The 24,051-nt window shown below is 43.8% G+C and overlaps 1 protein-coding gene across 3 annotated transcripts in view; it reads left to right on the forward strand.

Annotated features, from left to right (window-relative positions):
- The window catches only part of slc49a3 (solute carrier family 49 member 3), a 103,407-nt gene that overhangs the window by 49,315 nt on the left and 30,041 nt on the right, over window positions 1-24,051 (forward strand). For all 3 annotated transcript variants that reach the window (XM_059989790.1, XM_059989789.1, XM_059989788.1), the window contains exons 6-9: window positions 7,117-7,233; window positions 8,327-8,479; window positions 17,284-17,441; window positions 21,842-21,951. In XM_059989790.1, the coding sequence (XP_059845773.1) occupies window positions 7,117-7,233; window positions 8,327-8,479; window positions 17,284-17,441; window positions 21,842-21,951 (538 nt within the window). The remainder of the gene's footprint in view (window positions 1-7,116; window positions 7,234-8,326; window positions 8,480-17,283; window positions 17,442-21,841; window positions 21,952-24,051) is intronic.

Below are 24,051 nucleotides of genomic sequence, written 5' to 3' on the forward strand. Positions count from 1 at the left end.
CAAATATATGGAAAGATATAAATAGTCTGCAGAGAGATATAGATAGGTTAAGTGAGTGGGCAAGGATCTGGCAGATGGAGTACAATATTGGTAAATGCGAGGTTATCCACGTTAGAAGGAAATATGGAAGATAAGATTGTTATTTAAATGGTAAAAAATTGCAGCATGGTACTGTGCAGAGGGACTTGGGAATGCTTGTGCATGAATCACAGAAAGTTGGTTTGCAGGTGCAGCAGGCTATCAAGAAGGCAAATGGAATGTTGGCCTTCATTGCTAGAGGGATTGAATTTAAGGTTATGTTGCAACTCTACAGGGTACTGGTGAGGCTACACCTTGAGTACTGCATGCAGTTCTGGTCTCCTGACTTGAGGAAGGGTATACTGGTTTTGGAGACAGTGCAGAGGAGGTTCACCAGGTTGATTCCAGAGATGAGGGGGTTAGACTATGAGGAGAGATTGAGTTGCCTGGGACTGTACTCACTGGAATTCAGAAGAATGAGAGGAGATCTTATAGAAACATATAAAGTTATGAAAGGGGTAGATAAGAGAGAAGCAGGAATATTGTTTCCACTGGCAGGTGAGACTAGAACTAGGGGACATAGTCTCAAGATTTGGGGGGATAGATTTAGGATGGAGATGAGGAACTGTTTTTCCCAGAGAGTGGTGAATCTGTGGAATTCTCTGCCCAATGAAGCAGTGGAGGCTACCTCAGTAAATATATTTAAGACAAGGTTGGACGGATTTTTGCATATCATGCACAAAATGCTGGAGGAATTTCGCAGACCAGGCAGCATCAATGGAAAAAAGTACAGTCGATGTTTCGGCACAGAACATCGACTGTACTTTTTTCCATAGATGCTGACTGATCTGCTGAGTTCCTCCAGCATTTTGTGTCTGTTGCTCAGATTTCCAGCATCAGCAGATTTGCTCTTCTTTTAGATTTTTGCCTAGTAGGAGAATCAAGTGTAATGGGGAAAAGGTGGGTTGGTAGAGATGAATCAGTAATATTAAAGAGGATACTAAAAGTTTCTTCAGATACATAAAGTGTAAAAGAGAGGCAAGAGTTGATATTGGACTGCTGGAAAACAATGCTGGAGAGGTAGTAATAAGGAACAAGGAAATGACAGACAAACTGAATCAGTATTTTGCTTCTGTCTCCACTGTGGAAGACACTGGCAGGATGGTGGAAGCTGGATGACAGAATTGATGGCTTTGTGGCCAAGGTTGTAGACTATGAATATATGAATGTAGATAGAGGGGTAGGTAGTGTTGAGGAAGCTGGGAGGTTGCCCACAAGAAAATGAATCTATGACATATATGTACTTTGATAAGTTTGGGAGTCATCATGCAGGATTCCCTGAAGGTTAATTTGCAGGTTGAGTCAGTGGCAAATGCAATGTTAGCAATCATTTTGAGAGGGCTAGAATATAAAAGCAAGGGTGTAATGTTGAGACTTTATAAAGCACTTTTGAGGTCTCACATGGAGTATTGTGAGCAGTTTTGGGCCCCTTATCTTAGAAAAGATGTTCTGACATTGGAAAGGGTTCAGAGGAGTTTAAGGAAAATCTTTCCGGCTATGAAAGGGTTATTGTATGAGGAGCATTTTTTTCACTTTTGGGGATTTACTTCTATAGTTTTATAAAGTTCTTGATGCTTAATGTCACCAAAACCAAGAAGATGATCATTGATTCAGACGGTCTCAGCCTGAGCACACACCCCTTAGCATCAGCGGCTTCACAGTGGAGAGTGGAAAACATCAAGTTCCTTGGGGTGCAGATCTCAGACAATCTCACCTGGTCCAGGAACACCACTGGGATTGTGAAACGAGCCCAGCAGAGATTGCACTTTCTGAGGAAGCTTAAACAAGCATCGCTCCCCACTAACATCTTAACTACATTCTACAAAGGCGTGGTTGAGAGTGTGCTGACCTTTTGTATCACAACCTGGTACTCCAGCTGCAGTGCTGCAGACAAAAAAGCCTTGTAGAGGGTGGTTAGGGGAGCAGAGAAGGTTATTGGGGTCTCCCTACCTTCTGTTCAAGACCTCTTTTAGAGTCGATGCCTCCAGAAGACATGGTACATCATTAAAGACCCCTCACACCCTCTCCATGAACTGTTTGTTCTTCTGCCATCAGGTAAATGTTACAGGAGCATCAAAACTAAAACCACAAGGCTACTAAACAGCTTCCTCCCACAGGCAATCAGACTGCTAAATAGCTGCTCTACCTGACTCTGCTTTGGAGACTTTTAACTTGCACTGGACCCTTATAACTTGTTTTTAACTGACATGTGGCTCTTGTGTTTTACTATTTATTGTTACGTTTATTATTTAGTGTTGCGTTTGTTATGTTATGATTGCACTGCTCCTGGGAAATGCTGTCTCATTCTGCCCTGCAGAGCTGATGTATGGTAAGAATGGCAATAAAGTTTTTGAATCTTGAATCTTGAAGTTCTATAGATGTGCCATGGAGGGCATTCTGAAAGGCTGCATCACTGTCTGCTATGGAGGAGCTACTGCACAGGACCAAAAGAAGCTGCAGAGGGTTGTAAATCTAGTCAGCTCCATCTTGAGTACTAGCCTACAAAGTACCCAGGACTTCTTCAGGGAGCGGTGTCTCAGGAAGGCAGCGTCCATTATTAAAGACCTCCAGCACCCAGGGCATGTCCTTTTCTCACTGTTACCATCAGGTTGGAGGTACAGAAGCCTGAAGGCACACACTCAGTGATTCAAGAACAGCTTCTTCCCCTCTGCCATCTGATTCCTAAATGGGCATTAAATCTTTGAAAACTACCTCACTTTCTTTTTAATATACAGGCAGTCCCTGGGTTACGTACGAGTTCCGTTCCTGAGTCCATCTTTAAGTCGGATTTGTACATAATTCGGAACAAATACATCCGGTATTATTTAGCATCAGTTAGTCAAATGTTTGTCTTAGTATATAGTATATATTTTACCTTTCTATGCATATAAAACATTCAAGAAATGTATCTATTCCAATAATTAAACTGCTGAGTTGCTTAGCTTTAATTGTAGCTTTAATTGGGGCAGGGCCTTTCACATGCTTCGTTATTCTCACTTTATCCGTTATCCTTTAAAGTTGTTCCAAACATTGACCAACAGTAGCCTAACGCTTTTCCAATAACTGATGGCATTTCACCTCTTTCCAAACACTTTATTATTTCCACTGTATCTTCAATCGCGAATGCTTCCCGTCAATGGAACAGAAACACTGCAGGTGGCAGGTCCTGAGTTGCGCTGGCTCCTGAGGTCCGCTGGGTCCTAAGGACCACCGCACTGAATTTCCCGGGTCCTAAACTCCATCGCATTGAGACAGGCGACAAGTGGGGTCTGTGCCGAGTTTGGGTATTTGATCCTCCACAATATTCCGTGTGGGAATTTACACTGGAGGTGGCAGTGTTTTTTTTTACAAGGTTGAGTTGCGAGCTCGACATCAACCCTGAGAGGCTGGGTTCGACGGAGCTTTCATTGTGTGCTGTGTCTGCGAGGCTGAGTCTGGCAGCGCCATGGAAGTCCATAGCATGGGTATTCCCTTCTGCCGCCTGCGTGGGATGATGAGTCTATCGGGACCCTGAGGACTTGTGGAAACTATAGTCTTTTAACATCTTTGGACTATTTTTACTGTGCCCATGGTCTGTTTATTTTATCAATTATGCTATTGTTCACACTATTGTAACTATGTGTTGTAACTACGTGGTTTTGTGCAGGTCTTGTAGCTTTAGTTTTTGATCTTGTTTTGTCTGGTGGATTTGGAGCTCCTTTCCGGGAAACGTGCTAAGATGGTAGCGTGATATTAATACGCAACAGCCTCTCCGGACTCTGGATTTGGGATTGCCAAACGTTATGTGGATTTTCTGGTGTAGTCTGTTTTGTCATGTGCTTTTGTGAGATCATTCTGGTGGAACGTTGTCTCATTTTTTTAACTGCATTGCATTTGTGGTTTCTAAATGACAATAAACTGGAACTGAACTGAACTGAACCTGGCAAGGGAGCGGTCTGTCACAAGATCGAACTTGGGATCCTTCGTTCTCGAGCCTGGCGCTGTTCTTATAGCGCCACCAGCCGACTGGAAATGGGGGCTGGAGCAGGGTCAGGGTGAATCTTATTAAGAAAAATTTTAGCCAAATACAAAGTTAAACACTTACCACAGAGTCAACAGCAATGACTTAAAATGGCGGACGGCATTCTCCTTCCTCGGTTCATAAGTACGAATTGTTCGTAAGTCGGACATTCGTAACTCGGACTACCTGTACAGTATTTATGTTTTTTGTAGGTTTTTAAATCTATTCAATATATGTATACTGTAATTGATTTATTTGTTTATTATTATTATTTTTTCTCTTCTAGATTATGTATTGCATTGAACTGCTGCTGCTAAGTTAACAAATTTCACATCACATGCCAGTGACAATAAACCTGATTCTAATTCTGATTTACTTGCTGGAATCCAGAAGAATTAGGACAGATCTCTTTGAAACCTATCAAATGTTGATAGAATGATTATGATGTGAATATTTCCTATGGTGGGGCCATCTAGGACCAGAGAGTACAGCTCAGGGTTGAAGAACAAAGAACAATACAGCACAGTACAGGCCATTCGGCCCACAATGTTGTGCTGACCCTTAAACCCTGCCCCCCCCCCATTTAACCCTCCACCTTAAATTCCTCCATATACCTGTCTGGTAGTCTCTTAAATTTCACGAGTGTATCTGCTTCCACCACTGGCTCAGGCAGTGCATTCCACACACCAACCACTCTGAATAAAAACCCTTCCTCTTTTTCAATCTTTTTATAAAATAACCTTCCTCTAATAGCCCCCTTGATTTCCTCCCCTTACCTTAAAGCCATGTCCTCTTGTATTGAGCAGTGGTGCCCTGGGGAAGAGGTGCTGGCTGTCCACTCTATCTATTCCTATTAATATCTTGTATACCTCTATCATGTCTCCTCTCATCCTCCTTCTCTCCAAAGAGTAAAGCCCTAGCTCCCTTAATCTCTGATCATAATCCATACTCTCTAAACCAGGCAGCATCCTGGTAAATCTCTTCTGTACCCTTTCCAATGTTTCCACATCCTTCCTATAGCGAGGCGACCAGAACTGGACACAGTACTCCAAGTGTGGCCTAACCAGAGTTTTATAGAGCTGCATCATTACCTCGTGACTCTTAAACTCTGTCCCTCAACTTATGAACGCTAACACCCCATAAGCTTTCTTAACTACCCTATCTGTGAGGCAACTTTCAGGGATCTGTGGACATGTACCCCCAGATCCCTCTGCTTCTCCACACTCCCAAGTATCCTGCCATTTATTTTGTACTCTTGCCTTGGAGTTTGTCCTTCCAAAGTGTACCACCTCACACTTCTCTGGGTTGAACTCCATCTGCCATTTATCAGCCCACTTCTGCATCCTATTAATGTCTCTCTGCAATCTTCGGCAATCCTCTACACTATCTACACCACCACCTACCTTTGTGTCATCTGCAAACTTGCCAACCCACCCTTTTATTCCCACATCCAGGTCGTTAATAAAAATCATGAAAAGTAGAGATCCCAGAACAGATCCTTGTGGGACACCACCGGTCACAACCCTCCAATCTGAATGTATTCACTCCACCATGACCTTCTGTCTTCTGCAGGCAAGCCAATTCTGAATCCACCTGGCCAAACTTCCCTGGATCCCATGCCTTCTGACTTTCGGAATAAGCCTACCGTGTGGTACCTTGTCAAATGTCTTACTAAAATCCATGTAGATCACATCCACTGCACAACCCTCATCTATATGCCTGATCACCTCCTCAAAGAACTCTATCAGGCTTGTTAGACATGATCTGCCCTACACAAAGCCATGCTGACTGTCCCTGATCAGACCATGATTCTCCAAATGCCCATAGATTCTATCTCTAAGAATTTTTTCCAACAGCTTTCCCACCACAGACGTAAGTCTCACTGGTCTATATTTACCCGGACTATCCGGACCTTTTTTGAACCTTCATCTCCCTCCAAACCTCCGGTACCATTCCCGTGGACAACGAGTACATAAAGATCCTAGCCAGAGGCTCAGCAATCTCTTCCCTGGCCTTGTGGAGCAGCCTGTGGAATATTCCATCAGGCCCTGGGGATTTATCCATCCTAATGTATTTTAACAACTCCAACTCCTCTTCTCCCTTAATATCAATATGCTGCAGAACATCAGCCTCACTCATTATGTCCTCACCGTCATCGTTCCCTCTCATTGGTGAATACTGAAGAGAAGATTTAATTGAGGATCTCGCTCACTTCCACAGCCTCCAGGCACATCTTCCCACCCTTATCTCTAATCGGTCTTATCTTCACTCCTGTCAACCTTTTGTTCTACACATAATTGAAGAATGCCTTTGGGTTTTCCTTTACTCTACTCGCCAAGGCCTTCTCATGCCCCCTTACTCACCTCAGCCCCTTCTTAAGCTCCTTTCTTGCTACCCTATATTCTTCAATAGAATCATCTGATCCTTGCTTCCTAAACCTTACATATGCTGCCTTCTTCCGTCTGACTAGATTCTCCACCTCACTTGTCACCCATGGTTCCTTTACCCTACCATTCTTTATCTTCCTCACCAGGAGAAATTTATCCCTAACATCCTGCAATAGATCCTTAAACATCGACCACATGTCCATAGTACATTTCCCTGAAAAAACATCATCCCAATTCACACCTGCAAGTTCTAGCCTTATAGCCTCATAATTTGCCCTTCCCCAATTAAAAATTTTCCTATTCTCTAAATGAAGGGACATCCAGTTAGAAGGAAGATGAAGAGGAATTTCTTTAGCCAGAGAGAGGTATATCTACAGAATGGGTTGCCACAGGTGGCTGTACAAGCCAAGTCTCTGGGTGTATTTAAAATGGAGGTTGATAAATTCTTGATAATTCAAGGCATGAAGAGTTAAGGGGAGAAGATAGAAGGATGGGGTCAAGTGGGAAAATGGATTAACCATGTTGAGATGGCTGAGCTGACTTGGTTGTCTGAAGACCTATGTCGTATGTCTGTCTGAATATTTGATGTAGGCATTGAAGATACAGATTTTTAGTTATGTTCTAACCTGTCCTTCGATTCTTAAATTGCAGTTATTGAAGAATAAGGCATACGTGATCCTGATGATCTGTTTTGGGGGAGGAGTCGGTGTTTTTACGTCCTTCTCTGCACTCTTACAGCAGATTGTTTGTGTCCGGGGATATTCAAATGTAAGGCCATAGTTTACAATTCATTTAATTGCTTCTTTTCCCATAAAACATCAACTTTTCCTGGAACAAAACTGGCATTTACACTTGAAAAATGATGAGTGGTTGTTTTTGTTGGAGGATATCAGGTCTGCATCAATACTGAACATTTAATCGAGAGGTTGAATGTAGAACATAGACATCATAGCACTGTGCAGGCCCTTTGGCCCACAATGTAGCAATGACCCTTTAACTTACCCTAACATCAATCGAACCCTTCCCTCCTAAATGGCCGCCCATTTTCCTGTCATCTATGTGTCTGTCTGAGTGTCTCTTAAATGTCCCTAATGTACCTGCATCTACCATCACCCCTAGCAAGGTGTTCCACGCGCCTACCACTCTCAAATCTTAAAGCACTTGATTCAGTGCCCTGACAAAGAAAAACCAACACAATTTACGGCTTCTTAACCCACCCATCAAATGATGCAACACCTCTGTGAGGTGTGGAGCTCGGGCTACATTCTGGCTGGTAACTGCTGCTGGAGACACTGGAAATTACTATCTGTGTCTTCAGCTGCTTCACGGGTATCTCTACCTAGACACTAGACTCCACAGCCATTATTGAGAGGAAAGGAATGGCTGATGATCTTTGTTCCAAACCCTCATTCCCCCATGACTGCTCCACCCCATGACTCCCTTCATCGTCCCATGGCCCCTCTCCCCCCCCCCCATGGCCCCCAGGAACCCGTCTCCTCCCATCCCCCCCAAGAAACCATCCGTCCCCCACAACCAACTTCCCCTCTCCTACTGCCCCCATACAACACCCCTTTCCCCCACAACACCCTTTCCCTCACCTGCAACCTCCCTCCCCGACAACCAATTCCCCCTCCCCCATTGTCCCATACAACCTCCCTCCCCCACGACCGTTTCTCCCACCTCCTGTCAGAGCCTGTGGATGTGTTCTGTTCTGCAGTCATTGGGTTTGTGGGATGGTTGGGCAGTAACTGGGATTAGATGAAACTAAGCAGAGATGCATTACAAGTGTGTGGAAGGTTCTTCTGTTGTGAGTATAATTCCTGTTTGGTTTATATCATGATATTTTTCCTCTTTGTGACAGAGTTTTGCAGGGATCTGTGGAGCCTTGTTTATTGTGTTTGGCATTGTGGGTGCATTCCTGCTTGGATTATACGTGGACAAAACAAGACATTTTATGGAAACTACGAAAATTAACTTTTGTCTCACTGCTTTAGCCTGCATTGGCTTTGCACTAGTAAGTATCCTCAATACCTCAATACTATTTCCCTAATACCTTCAAATACTCAATTCTTCCCTAATACCCCAATTTCAAGTAATTCCCTACTACCCCAAAATACCCCTAATACTCAGTACTTCACTAATGCCCCAATACCCTCATTACTCAGTACTTTCCTAATACCCTCAATACTCAGTACTTCCCTATACCCTAAATACTCTGTACTTCCTTAATACCCTAATACCCTCATTACTCAATATTTTCCTAATGCTCCAATACCCTCATTACTCAGTACTTCCCTAATACCCCAAATATTCCCAATACTCAGTACTTCCCTAATACCCCAATACTGATACTTCCCTAATACTCAATACCCTCAATGCTCAGTACTTCCCTAATACTCCCAATACTCAGTAATTCCCGAATACCCTCAATACTCAGTACAGTGGATTCTGGTTAATTAGGACACATTGGGACCAGTATACGGATGGTGTTGAGGAAATAGAGAGCCTGCAGAGATTTAGGTAATTTAGGGGAATGGGCAAAGAAGTGGCAAATGAAATACAATGTTGGAAAGTGTATGGTCATGTACTTTGGTGAAAGAAATAGATGGGCAGATTATTATTTAGATGGGGAGAGAATTCAAAATGCAGAGATGCAAAGGATTTGGGAGTCCTTGTACATGATACCTGACACAATATGTACATAAGCCTACAAGTGGAGAGGCTGTACTTGATCTGTATTGGGAAATGAACCTGGTCAGGTATCAGGTCTCTCAGTGGGAGAGCATTTTGGATATAGTCATCATAATACTTTCTCCTTTACCATAGCATTGGAGAGGGATAGGAACAGACAAGTTAGGAAAGCATTTAATTGGAGTAAAGGAAATATGAAGCTATCAGGCAGGAACTTGGAAGCATAAACTAGGACAAGATGTTCTCAGGAAAATGTACTTCAGAAATGTGGCAAATGTTCAGGGGATATTTGCGTGGGGTTCTGCAGAGGACAATTCCAATGAGACAGGGAAAGGATGGTAGGGTACAAAGGCTGTTGAAAAGGCTCCCGAGTTAGGGAGTTGGAGCTGGAGCTGGATGAACTACGGATCATTCGGGAGGCAGAGGCAGAGATAGATAGGAGTTATCAGGAGGTAGTCACACCAAAGAACCAAGATTTAGGCAGATGGATGACGGTCCAGAGAGGCAGGGGGAGCAGGCAGAGAGAGCAGAGCACCCCTGCAGCCATTCCCATTAACAATAAGTATACCGTACTGGATACTGTTGATGGGGATGACCTACCAGGAATGAATTGCAGTGGTCCTGCCTCTGGCACAGAGGTTGAACCCTCAACTAGAAAGGGGAGGAGGGAAGAGAAGAGAGCGATAGTTTTAGGGGATTCTATAGTTAGGGGGGCAGATAGGAGATTTTGTGGGGCAGATCGGGAGTCTCGGATGGTATGTTGCCTCCCTGGTGCCAGGGTCCGGGACATCTCAGATCGGGTGCAGGCTATTCTTGAGAATGAGGGCATGAACCCAGATGTAGTTGTCCATGTAGGGACCAATGATGTAGGTAAGGTGAGTGAGGGGGTCCTGCTTAGAGAGTTCAGGGAGTTAGGAGTGAAGCTGAAAGGCAGGACCTCCAGGGTGACAATCTCGGGATTGCTTCCTGTGCCACGTGCGAGTGAGGCGAAGAATAGAATGATTATGCACATTAATATGAGGCTGAGAGCATGGTGCAGGAAGGAAGGGTTCAGGTTTTTGGATAATTGGTCTTTGTTCCAGGGACATTGGGATCTGTTTCGAAGGGACGGTCTACATCTGAACGGGAGGGGTACTAACATTCTTGCAGGAGTGTTTGCCAGTGCTGCTCGGGAGGGTTTAAACTAGATGTGCAGGGGGCAGGGATCCAGATCCAGAGGGTTGGTCAGAAGGAGCATGGGATTAAATGTGTAGAAGGTTTGGGTAATCTTGAGAAGGTCATCAAAATTCAGGGTGCAATTAGCCCGATGGAAGTTCAAGGAGCTGGGTTAGGTACAGTAGACAGTCTTTTAAGCAAAGAGAGGAGGAATGGGCTAAGAATTCTATACTTGAATGCACGTAGTGTCAGAAATAAGACAGATGAGCTTGAAGCTCAGATGAAAATGGGGAACTACGATATTGTTGGGGTAACGGAGACATGGCTGCAAGGGGATCAGGCCTGGGAATTGAGTGTACCAGGGTATACGTGCTATCGTAGAGACAGAAATATGGGAAGAGGGGGTGGGGTGGCCCTGTTGGTGAGGAATGAGATTCAGTCCTTAGCAAGAGGTGACTTGGGAACAGGGGAAGTAGAGTCTGTGTGGATTGAGCTGAGGAACAGCAAGGGTAAAAAGACCCTAATGGGTGTTGTGTACAGGCCCCCAAACAGTAGCATGGATAATGGGTACAAGTTGATTAGGGAGTTAATATTGGCATATGCTAAAGGTAATGTAGTCGTTATGGGAGATTTCAACATGCAGGTGAACTGGGAGAATCAGGTAGGTGCTGGACCCCAGGATAGGGAGTTTGTGGAGTGTCTAAGGGATGTATTTTTGGAACAGCTTGTGTTTGAGCCAACCAGGAACGAGGCTATTTTGGACTTGGTGATTGTATAGCATTAAAGAAAAAGAAGTATGACAGGGCTAAGATGAGTGGGAATACAGATGATTGGGAAAGTTTTAAGGAGCAGCAGATCTTAACTAAAAAAGCAATACAGAGAGAAAAAATCAGGTATGAGCTCAGTCTAGCCAGGAATATAAAAGGGGATAGCAAAAGCTTTTTTAGCTATGTGAAGAGAAAGAAGATAGTTAAGAACAATGTTGGCCCCTTGAAGAATGAATTGGGAGAAATTGTTATGGGAAACAGGGAAATGGCAACAGAATTTAATGCATACTTTAGATCTGTCTTCACCAGGGAGGACACAAGCAATCTCCCAGATGTATGGATGGGCCAGGGTCATAAGATATCAGAGGAATTGAGACAGATTGACATTAGGAAAGAAACTGTGATGAGTAGACTGGTAGGACTGAAGGCTAATAAATCCTCAGGTCCAGATGGTCTGCATCCGAGGGTTCTAAAGGAGGTGGCTCAGGAAATTGCGGATGCATTGGTGATCATTTTCCAATGTTCCTTAGATTCAGGATCAGTTCCTGAAGGTTGGAGAGTGGCTAATGTTATCCCACTTTTCAAGAAGGGAGGGAAGGAGAAAACGGAGAACTATCGCCCTGTTAGTCTAACGTCAGTCGTGGGGAAGATGCTTGAGTCCATTATTAAGGACGAAATAGTGGCACATCTAGATGGCAGAAATAGGATTAGGCCGAGCCAGCATGGATTTACCAAGGGCAAATCATGCTTGACTAATCTGTTGGAGTTTTTTGAGGGTGTAACAAGGATGTTAGACGAGGGTAAGATGTTGTATACCTAGATTTTCAGAAGGCATTCAATAAGGTGCCACATAGGAGATTGGTGAGTAAAATCAGAGCTCATGGCATTGGGGGCAGGGTTTCAACATGGATAGAAAACTGGTTGGCAGATAGAAAGCAAAGGGTAGCAGTGAATGGGTGTTTCTCGGACTGGCTGGAGGTGACTAGTGGGGTACCACAGGGCTCTGTATTGGGACCACAGCTCTTTACGATTTATGTCAATGATTTAGATGAGGGCATTGAAAACTATATCAGCAAGTTTGCTGACGATACTAAACTGGGTGGCAGTGTGACATGCGAAGAGGACGTTAGGAGAATACAGGGAGTCTTGGATAGGCTGGGTGAGTGGGCAGATACTTGGCAGATGTCATTCAATGTGAATAAATGTGAAGTTATCCACTTTGGAAGCAGGAACAAGAGGGCAGAGTATTGTCTGAACGGAGTAGAGTTAGGTAAGGGAGAAATGCAAAGAGACCTAGGAGTCCTAGTTCACCAGTCAATGAAGGTGAATGAGCAAGTGCAACAGGCAGTGAAGAGGGCAAATGGAATGTTGGCCTTTGTTACAAGGGGAATTGAATACAAGAGCAAGGATGTCCTTTTGCATTTGTACAGGGCCCTGGTGAGACCACACCTGGAATATTGTGTACAGTTTTGGTCTCCAGGTTTAAGGAAGGACATTCTGGCAGTTGAGGAAGTGCAGCGTAGATTCACTAGGTTGATTCCTGGGATGGCAGGGCTGTCTTACGCAGAGAGATTGGAGAGATTGGGCTTGTACACGCTGGAATTGAGGAGATTGAGAGGGGATCTGATTGAAACGTTTAAGATAATTAAAGGATTTGATAGGATTGAGGCAGGAAATATGTTCCAGATGTTGGGAGAGTCCAGTACCAGAGGGCATGGATTGAGAATAAGAGGTCAGTTATTTAAATCAGAGTTGAGGAAGAGCTTCTTCTCCCAGAGAGTTGTGCAGGTGTGGAATGCACTACCTCGGAAGACGGTGGTGGCCAATTCTCTGGATGCTTTCAAGAAGGAGCTAGATAGATATCTGATGGATAGGGGAATCAAGGGATCTGGGGACAAGGCAGGGACTGGGTATTGATAGTGAATGATCAGCCATGATCTCAGAATGGCGGTGCAGACTCGAGGGGCCGAATGGTCTACTTCTGCACCTATTGGCTATTGAAAATCTAGTCAAGAAGAAAAGAAAAGCTTATGAAAGGTTCAAAAAACTAAGTAATGATAGAGATCTAGAAGATTTAAGGCTAGCAGGAAGGAGCTTAAGAATGAATTTAGGAGAGCCACAAGGGGCCGTGAGAAGACCTTGGCAAGCAGAATTAAGGAAAACCCCATTCTATAAGTATGTTAAGAGGAAGAAGATAAGACGTGAGAGAGTATAATCAATCAAGTGTGACAGTGGAAAATTGTGTGGAACCGGAGGAGATAGCAGTGGTACTTAAGAAATACTTTGCTTCAGTATTCACTACGGAAAAGGATCTTGGTGATTGTAAGGATGACTTACAGTGGATTGAAAAGCTTGAGCACATAGACATTTAGAAAAGGGATGCGCTTGAACTTTTGGAAAGCATCGAGTTGGATAAATCTTTGGGACGGGATGAGATGTACCCCAGGCTACTGTGGGAAGTGAGGGAGGAAATTGCTGAACTTCTGGTGATGACCTTTGAATCATCAATGGGAACGGGAGAGGTTTCGGAGGATTGGAGGGTTGCAGATGTTGTTCCCTAATTCAAGAAAAGGAGTAGAGATAGCCCAGGAAATTATAGACCAGTGAGTCTTACTTCAGTGGCTGGTAGGTTGACGGAAAAGATCTTGAGGGGCAGGATTTATGAACATTTGGAGAGGCATAATATGATTAGGAATAGTCAGCATGGCTTTGTCAAAGGCAGGTTGTGCCTTACGAGCCTGATTGAATTTTTTAGGGTGTGACTAAACACATTGAAGATAGCGCAGTCGATGTAGTGTATATGGATTTCAGCAAGGCATTTGCTAAGGTACCCCATGCAAGGCTTATTGAAAAAGTAAAGAGGCAGGGGACCCAAGAGGGCATTGCTTTGTGGATCCAGAACTGGCTTGCCCACAGAAGGCAAAGCGTGGTTGTAGACGGGTCATATTCAGCAAAGAGGCTGGTGACCAGTGGAGTGCCTCAGGGATCTGTTCTGGGACCCCTACTCTTCGTGATTTTTATAAATGACTGGATGAAGAAGTGGATGGATGGATTAGTAAATTTGCTGATGGTACAAAGGTTGGTGGTGTTGTGGATAGTGTGGAGGGCTGTCAGAAGTTACAGCGGGACATCGGTAGGATGCAAAACTGGGCTGAGAAGTGGCAGATGGAGTTCAACCTGGATAAGTGAGGTGGTTCATTTTGGTAGGCTGAATATAGTATTAACGGTATGACTCTTGGCAGTGGAGGATCAGAGGGATCTTGGGGTCCGAGTCCATAGGATACTCAAAGCAGCTATGCCAGTTGGCTCTGTGGTTAAGAAGGCATACGGTGCCATTGGCCTTCATCAATCATGGGATTGAGTTTAGGAGCCGTGAGGTTATGTTGCAGCTATATAGGACCCTGGTCAGACCCCACTTGGAATACTGTGCTCAGTTCTGGTCACCTCACTGCAGGAAGGATGTGGAAACTATAGAAAGGATGCAGAGGAGATTTACAAGGATGTTGCCTGGATTGGAGAGCATGCCTTACGAGAATAGTTTGAGTAAACTCAGCCTTTTCTCATTGGAGCGGCAGAGGATGAGAGGTGACCTGATAGAGGTGTATAAGATGATGAGTTGCATTGATTATGTGGATCTTTTTCTCAGGGCTGAAGTGGCTAACACGAGAGGGTACAGTTTTAAGGTGCTTGGAAGAAGGTACAGAGGAGATGTCAGGGGTAGATTTTTTACGCAGAGAGTGGTGAGTGCATGGAATGAGCTGCCAGTGGTGGTGGTGGAAGTGGATATGATAGGGTCTTTTAAGAGACTCCTGTATAGATACATGAAGCTTAGAAAAATAGAGGGCTATGGGTATCCCTAGGTAATTTTTACATGTTCAGTACAGCATTGTAGGCTGAAGGGCCTATATTATGCTGTAGGTTTTCTATGGTTCTACGATACCCTAAAGGTTAACTCCAGGTTGAGGCAGTGGTTAAGAAGGCGAATGCAATGTTGGCCTTCATTTCTTGAGGTATAGAATATAAGAGCAGGGATGTGATGTTGAGGCTCTCTAAGGCATTCATGGGACCACATGGAGTACTGTGTGTAGTCTTGTGCTCCTTATTTTAGTGAGGATATATTGACATTGGAGCAGGTTCAGAGCAGATTCACGAGAATGATTCCAGGAATGAAAGGATTACCGTATGAGGAACGTCTGGCAGCTCTTGGGCTGTATTCCCTGGAGTTCAGGAGAATGAGGTTGGGGGAGGGATCTCATAGAAACATTCCAAATGTTAAAAGGCCTGAACAGATTAGATACGGCAAAGTTATGTCCCATGGTAGAGGAGTCTAGGACAAGAGGGCACAACTTCAGGATTGAAGGATACCCAATTCAAACAGGGATGCTTTACTTTAGTTAGAGGGTGGTAAATCTGTGGAATTTGTTGCCACAAGCGGCTGTGGAGGCCAAGTCATTGGGTGTATTTAAGACAGAGATAGATAGTTTCTTGATTAGCCAGGGCATCCAAGGGTATGGGGAGAAGGCAGGGGAGTGTGGATGACTGGAAGAATTGGATCAGCCCATGATTGAATAGTGGGGTAGATTTGATGGGCTGAATGGCCTACTTCTGCTCCTGTATCATGGTCCAAATACAGAAAGACCACAGGGGTTATGGAAAGAAAAGACATCAACCCCCACCCCCTCCCCGCATGAAAAAGAAGCAAAACTTGCAAACCTCAAACCAAACCCTCTCCCACACAGAAAAAAACAGGGACAATACCATCAAACTCCCAACCCTCTTGCTCACAGACAAACACCAACAAGATAATCAGACCCCATATCCCCAACTCCCTCTTTGCACGAAAATGGACGTATCGTCCGCTCGCCATTTGACAAAAAGAAAGCACGGAAAACTGATGGAGACCAATATAAACTGCAGTCTAATTTAGATTATGGACTGACTTCATTGTCTTCCTACATGAAGTTGAAATTAAAAAAAACAAAACGATAAAAAATATCACTGCTTTTTGAATCCGCATCCATCAGCCCTAATGTAATGAAATGTAATGTAACACAAGCACATGCAACTGACTCTGCAATTTTCGAACTGTTTTATTTCTCAGCACAGTATCGTGACTAACAGCCACACAAGTGCACACGACTAACAATATTTAGGAACTTCTCAGGAATAGTCTCCCATCCCAATTAAATGGCATAGTCTTCCAAATATATGGAGGGAATCCTGGATATTTCCTTGATTTGTTCTTTAAGAACTGTCCAGATGAACTGATGGCCCAGTTAACCAAAACTAACTGTATATATTCACTTGAAAGATGCTGCTGCAGGTATCTATGGCTGGTTTATTTCCCCTCTGGTTGGCCCAGGGTGTTTAAACTTGTTCTGTGGAGGAACATGGGTCAAATGCCATGTCTGCAGGAACAAGAAATGCCCAGGCACGGGAAGCATTTATACACAAGGACAAATGAACATTTTAAAGATGAGGTATTGGGGGCAGGAGGTAATCAGGGTTGTCCAGTACTGGAGGGAGGCTAGTCAGAAACCAGTGAACTAGGTCAGCATGGTGGGACTGGAGGGGAGTCTGTCAGACAGGAGTGTAATGAATGGAATTGAATGGGTGGAAAAAAGTGTCACCCGTCTCCTGGGGAAACCAATTATCCAGATAGCTGGGAGAAGGATACACAGTTTGTGAGACTTAGTATGACTCAAGGCTTTCTGTGATTTAATACGACACATTTGTCACTCATCTGAGACTAGGAAACTAAAAGGCCTAGAGTTAGGATTGGTGTGACATTAAGTTAGCAGATTCCCAAATCTGGTACAGGTTCAAACAGGAAAATAAGGTAAATTCCATGCCAACTTTGGATTATTGGACTCATGAGCGAGATCCGGGTTCTGGTCTGTGATGGCCTTGAGTGCAGGCCTGGTTCCCCTTCTACTGGCAAAGCCCCCTTGTGGGCAGCAGGTACAGATGGGCAGGATCGCAGTGTTAAGTGCTGCACTGTTAAATGATTTAAGGTTCAAGTGCAACTATGTGTGCCATATACTAACATGACAAGTGGATTTAGAAGGTAGTGAACTCCCAGATATTTACCTGTCTGTGAGTGAAAGGATGGATTGGATTGTTTTGACTAGGTTGGTGAAGGGGAGATTGTAGTGAATGCTATGGAAGTTCTCAGAACGTCACTGTTGATATTGTCCACCTGCAGGTTTCTCGAATGCATGGACAAAAGTTCCTGCTGGCCCTGGTATGTTCCCTATTTGGCTTCTTTGGCTTCTCCATCTATCCAGTGGGCATGGAGCTTGCTGTGGAATGTTCATACCCTGTGGGGGAAGCAACATCTGCTGGACTCATTTTTGTCTCTGGGTAATTAATAATTGCATTTAAATTTTATATCTGTTTCCCACAACTTTCTCTCTCGACCGTTGGATTGTATAATCAGAAACTACACTGTCAAACATTATAATTCAGAGCACATACACATGCATGCACATACACCCTTGCTGTTGTCCTTTTGAGACTTGTGACCATATGAGCAAAAAATCAGCAAAAATTTTACAAAGTAACCAACTAGTTCTGCAGTGCTGCACTCTTTGGATGGTTTATTTTTCATGCATTTTTCAGATGACAAATATTGGATGTATATCTTTTGGCTCCTATACCTCTTCCCAGATGGTTGCAATGCGAAGAAGGCATGTTCTGGGTGAATGTGGGGTGTGTGTTTTGAAGCTCCTGTACTTCCTCTTCGATAGTAGCAATAAGAAGATGGCATGTCCTGGGTGATGGGTTAGGTTTCAGGGAGAAGGAGGCAAAGATTCGCCACTGACATTGTTCCAGTTATCAATTTAACAATAGTTTCTTATTGGAAAGGTAATTGTTATCTTCTCACATTTTTTTGGAGGTTGCACTGGCATTTTTGTGATAAATACAAAAAGAACTGGAAGGTTGTAGTCATATAGCAAAGGAACAGGCCTTTCAGAATCAGGTTTATTATCACCGGCATGTGAGGTGAAGTTTGTTAACTTAGCAGCAGCAGTTCAATGTAATACATAATCTACCAGAGAGCAAAAATAATAATAATAAATAAAACAAGTTAATCAATTACATATATTGAATAGATTTTTTTTAAATTTGCAAAAACAGAAATATTGCGTATTTTTAAAAAAAGTGAGGTAGTGTCCAAAGATTCAATGTCCATTTAGCAATCAGATGGCAGAGGGGAAAAAGTTGTTCCTGAATTGCTGAGTGTGTGCCTTCAGGTTTCTGTACCTCCTACCTAATGGTAACAGTGAGAAAAGGGCATGCCCTGGGCGCTGGAGGTCCTTAATAATGGACACTGCCTTCCTGAGACACCGCTCCCTAAAGATGTCCTGGGTACTTTGTAGGCTAGTACCCAAGATGGAGCTGACTAGATTTACAACCTTCTGCAGCTTCTTTCGGTCTGGTGCAGTAGCCCCTCCATACCAGACAGTGATGCAGCCTGTCAGAATGCTCTCCACGGTACAACTATAGAGGTTTTTGAGTGTATTTGTTGACATGCCAAATCTCTTCAAACTCCTAATAAGGTATAGCTGCTGTTTTGCCTTCCTTATAACTACATCGATATGTCGGGACCAGGTTAGATGCTCAGAGATCTTGACACCCAGGAACTTGAAACTGCTCACTCTCTCCACTTCTGATTCCCCTATGATGATTGGTGTGTGTTCCTTTGTCTTACACTTCCTAAAGTCCAGAATCAGCTCTTTCGTCTTACTGATGTTGAGTGCCAGGTGATTGCTGTGACACCACTCCACTAGTTGGCACATCTCACTCCTGTACACCCTCTCGTCACCACCTGAGATTCTGTCAGCAATGGTTATATCATCAGCAAATTTATAGATGGTATTTGAGCTATGCCTAGCCACACAGTCATGTGTATATAAAGAGTAGAGCAGTGGGCTAAGCACACATCCCTGAGGTGTGCCATTGTTGATCGTCAGCGAGGAGGATATGTTATCACCAATCTGCACAGACTGTGGTCTTCCAGTTAGGAAATCGAGGATCCATTTGCAGAGGGAGGTACAGAGGCCCAGGTTCTGCAACTTCCCTATCAGGATTGTGGGAATGATTGTATTAAATGCTGAGCTATATTCGATGAACAGCATCCTGATGTAGGTGTTTGTTTTGTCTAAGTGGTCTAAAGCCGTGTGAAGAGTCATTGAGATGCAGTTGACCTATTGTGGTGATAGGCAAATTGCAATTGTTACAGATCCTTGCTGAAGCAGGAGTTCAGTCTAGTCATGAGCAACCTCTCAAAGAATTTCATCACAGTCAATATGAGTGCTACCGATCGATAGTCATTAAGGAAGCCCATATTATTCTTCTTAGGCACTGGTATAATTGTTGAATTTTTGAAGCAAGTGGGAACTTCTGCCTGTAGCAGTGAGAGGTTGAAAATGTCCTTGAATACTCCCGCTAGTTGGTTGGCACAGGTTTTCAGAGCCTTACCAGATACAACATCGGGACCTTCTGCCTTGCGATGGTTCACTCTCTTTAAAGACAGTCTAACATTGGCCTCCGAGACGGAGATCATAAGGTCACCAGGTGCAGCAGGGATCTTAACAGCTGTAGTTGTGTTCTCCTTTTCAAAGAAGGCGTTAAGTTCATCTGGTAGTGAAGCAACGCTGCCATTCATGCTATTGGGTTTTGCTTTGTTGGAAGTAATGTCTTGCAGACCCTGCCAGAGTTGTTGTGCATCCAATGTCGCCTCCAACCTCGTTTGAAGTTGTCTCTTCGCTCTTGAAATAGCCCTCCGCAGATCATACCTGGTTTTCTGGTACAGGCCTGGGTCTCCAGACTTGAATGCCACAGATCTAGCCTTCTGCAGATAGCGTACCTCCTGGTTCATCCACGGATTTTGGTTTGGGAATGTACTGTAAGTCTTGTGGGCACGCACTCATCCACAAAGTTTTTAATGAATTTGGTAACAACTGCAGCATACTCATCCAGGTTTGAAAATGAATCCCTGAATGCAGTCCAGTCCACCAATTCAAAGCAGTCCTGTAGGTGCTGCTGTGCTTTCCTTGTCCATACCTTCTTGGTCCTCACTAATGCTGCTGCAGTCTTCAGTCTCTGCCTGTACTCAGGGAGTAGACGTACAGCCAGGTGATCAGACTTCCGGAAGTGAAGTCATGGAATAGCACAGTAGGCATTCTTGATGGTGGTGTAGCAATGGTCCAGTGTGTTGTTTCCTCTGGTATTGCAAGTGACCTGTTGATGGTAATTGCTAAGTGACTTTTTTCAGACTTACCTGGTTAAAATCTCCCAAAATGATGGTGAAGGTATTAGGGTGCGCTGTTTTGTGCATGTTGATCCCCCATTGCTCAGATCATTTAAAGCCTGATTGACATTGGCCTGAGGTAGAACGTAAACTGCTACCAAAATGACCCCGGAGAACTCCTGTGGTGGGTAAAAAGGACGACACTTTACTGCTAGATATCCCAGGTCCGGTGAGCAGAATTGGGACAGCTCTGATATATTTGTGCACCAAGAAGAGTTGATCATGAGGCATACTCCATCTCTGCTTTTGAGAGACTCTATAGATCTATGCTGACAGTGTATAGTAAACCCGTCGATCTAAATCACTGCATCCAGTACGGAAGGGGTTAACCAGGATTCCGTTAAACAAAGGACACATGCGGTCCTAATGTCCCTCTGATTCAGCACCCTAGCTCTGAAATCATCAATTTTATTCACCAGAGCCTGCATGTTCACCAGCAAGATAGTTGGTATTGGGAGTTTAAAACCCTGTTTCCTTAAATGCACTTGTAATCCTGATCTAAACCCGAGCTTCCACTGAGGAATCCTCCATGGGCACTTCCGACCACAGTTGGTGTTGTTTCTGTTGGTTTTAAGCAGTGATAGTTCATTTAAGTGCATTAAGATATTTTTGTTGACTATATTGACCTTGGAAGTAGTTGTGCTTTTTAGCTGTATCGGGCTGAAACTGGAATATTTAATCGTATCCATTGAGAGTACTGCTGCTACTTAAGTCATGCCTGGGCGCCCAACTGCTCTGTGCCGACCAAGATTCCCTTCTAAGATTCCCACCGTATCTATGCCGCTCATGATCTTGTGCACCTCTACAAGATCTCCCCTCATTCTCCTACACTGCAGTGAAAAAATTACAATCTGCTCAACCTCTTCCTGGTAATGTCCTCATAAATCTTCCCTGAAGCCTTTCCGACCTAGTGTCATCGTCTCTTTAACCAAACCTGAAGACAGTTATTCCTAACGTGGCCTAAGTCTGGGAACTGTAAGTGCTGACACTTTATTCAGACTAACTTTAAATTTATGCTATTGTATTCAGAATGAAATCATAAATATTACAACAAAGTTAGCAGAATGCAGTTTGTAAACACGAGATTCTGCAGATGCTGGAAATCCAGAGCAACACACACAAAATGTTGGAGGAACTCAGCAGGTCAGGCAGCATCTGTGGAGAGGAATAAACAGTTGACATTTCAGGCTGAGACTCTTCATCAGGACACATAATCCAGATTTCAGATCAGATTTGTTGCTGGGTACAAGGTTCTTTCGGTCAAGTAAATGTTGAAATGCCTGTATCTGGCCTAGCCCCAGGCAGGTATGCATGGCATGGCGTGGCTATGGTAATTCACTTGCGGAATGGAATTTTCAAATAACTTAATGCTGTCATCCATTTGTAAACAAGTATCTGATTGTAGTACACTGTAGGGCTTAACCTCTTTCTACCTCTCCTTTCACAGGCAGCTCCAAGGTGCTCTGTTTATTCTCTTTTTGCCTGCACTTGCTCAGCCAGTGACCAGTGATGGTTCTGCATGTCAAGTTGGTGTAGGAGCAACACTCGATTGGACAAGTTAGTACATCTGCTTCTTACTCAAAAACACAGAGATAGTTTATTTAGAGGAGAGGCTTTTCCAACTTTGCCAACTGGGAGAAATTGATTTGGTGGATAAATAAAGAGCTATTGGGTGAAAGGTAAGGAATAGTGAGCTTATTGGGTGAAAGGTGAAGAATAGGGGGCTTATTGGGTGAAAGGTGAAGAATAGGGGGCTTATTGGGTGAAAGGTAAGGAATAGTGAGCTTATTGGGTAAAAGGTGAAGAATAGGGGGCTTATTGGGTGAAAGGTAAGGAATAGTGAGCTTATTGGGTGAAAGGTGAAGAATAGGGGGCTTATTGGGTGAAAGGTGAAGAATAGAGAGCTTATTGGGTGAAAGGTGAAGATAGGGGGCTTATTGGGTGAAAGGTGAAGAATAGGGGGCTTATTGGGTAAAAGGTAAGGAACAGTTCAGGTTTTCCACCCAATGGCAAGGGGTTTGTGATCAGTGAAAGCTCAAAGAAACCTACAAACTTTCACTGTGATCTGTGGTGTGGAATTCGCCAGGTGTTAAACACTCTTCATACATTAACCCTTTCATTCCTGGAATCAATTCTTGTGATTCTCCTCTGAACCCTCTCCAATGTCAGCACATCCTTTCTTAGATAAAGGGCCCAAAGCTCCTCAAAATACTGTGAGGCCTCACCAGTGCTTTATAAAGCCTCAGCATTACATCCTTGCTTTTATATTCTAGTCCTCTTAAAATGAATCCTAACCTTACATTAGTATTCCTCTCAACATGTAAATTAAGCTTTAGGGAATCCTACATGAGGTCTCCTTTGCACCTCTAAGTTTTGAATTTACTCCCAGTTTAAAAAATAGTCTACGCCTTTATTTCTTCCACCAAACTGCACGACCATACACTTCCTGAAACTGTATTTCATCTGCCACTTCTTTGTTCATTCTCCTAATTTGTCTGTCCTTCAGCAGCCTCGCTGCTTCCTCAACACCACTTGCCCTTCCATCGATCTTTATATTATTAGCAAACTTAACCACAAAGCCAACAATTCCATCACCTAAATCATTGATGTATAGCGTAGAAAGAAACAGTCCCAAAACAGATCCCTGTGGAACACCACTAGTCACTGGCAGCCAACCAGTATTTAATTTAATTTAATTGAATTCAATTCAATTCAAGTTTAATTGTTCCTACAGGGTCAAGGTGCAAAGACACATTACCAACAGTCACACACAGTTAACACACACAAAATCACATTCAAGAAATCAGTCCTGACGCCCACCACCACCCCCCAGCGATGCCTCAGCTTGATATATTCCTCTTACAAACCCACATAGAATACCAGTAAAAATATGACTCAGATATACATATCCCTCTCTCCCTCCCTTTCTCTTTCTCTCTACCCCCTCCCTCTCCACCTCTCTCTTCACCTGCCCCATTCCCTCCCCATTCCCCATAACCCACTCTCCACTCCCCATCCCTCCACCCCTATCCCCTCTCTCCCACCCCTCACCCTGCTCCCCCTCTCCCACCCTCATTCCCTCTCTATGAGTGTCAGGGAGCAGGAGTGAGTGCCATTGCTATTACAAAGGAAAAATTCTAGTCATACTCAAAGATCTTAAGGTGGATAGGTCACCTGTGCCAGATGGACTACATACCAGAGTCCTGAGCGAGATTGCTGAAGAGATAACAGGTTCATTGGTCATGATCTTTCAAGAATCACTAGATTCTGGCATGGTCCCGGAGGACAGGAAGATAGCAAATGTCTCTCCACTCTTTAAGAAGAGAGGAAGGCAAAAGAAAGGAAATTATTGACCAGTTAGTGTAAACACAGTGGTGGGAAGTGTTGGAGTCCATAACTAAGGATGAGATTTCAGGGTACTTGGAGACTAATGATAAATAAGACAAAGACAGCATGGTTTCTGTAAGGAGAAATCATGATTGACAAATAGAACATAGAATAGTACAGCACAGTACAGGCCCTTTGGCCCACAATGTTGTGCTGACCTTTAAACCCTGCCTCCCACATAACCCCCCCCCCCACCTTAAATTCCTCCATATACCTGTCTAGTAGTCTCTTATAGACAATAGACAATAGGTGCAGAAGTAGACCATTCGG

This window comes from Hypanus sabinus, chromosome 14, assembly GCF_030144855.1.
Source record: "Hypanus sabinus isolate sHypSab1 chromosome 14, sHypSab1.hap1, whole genome shotgun sequence".
Classification (NCBI taxonomy): domain Eukaryota; kingdom Metazoa; phylum Chordata; class Chondrichthyes; order Myliobatiformes; family Dasyatidae; genus Hypanus; species Hypanus sabinus.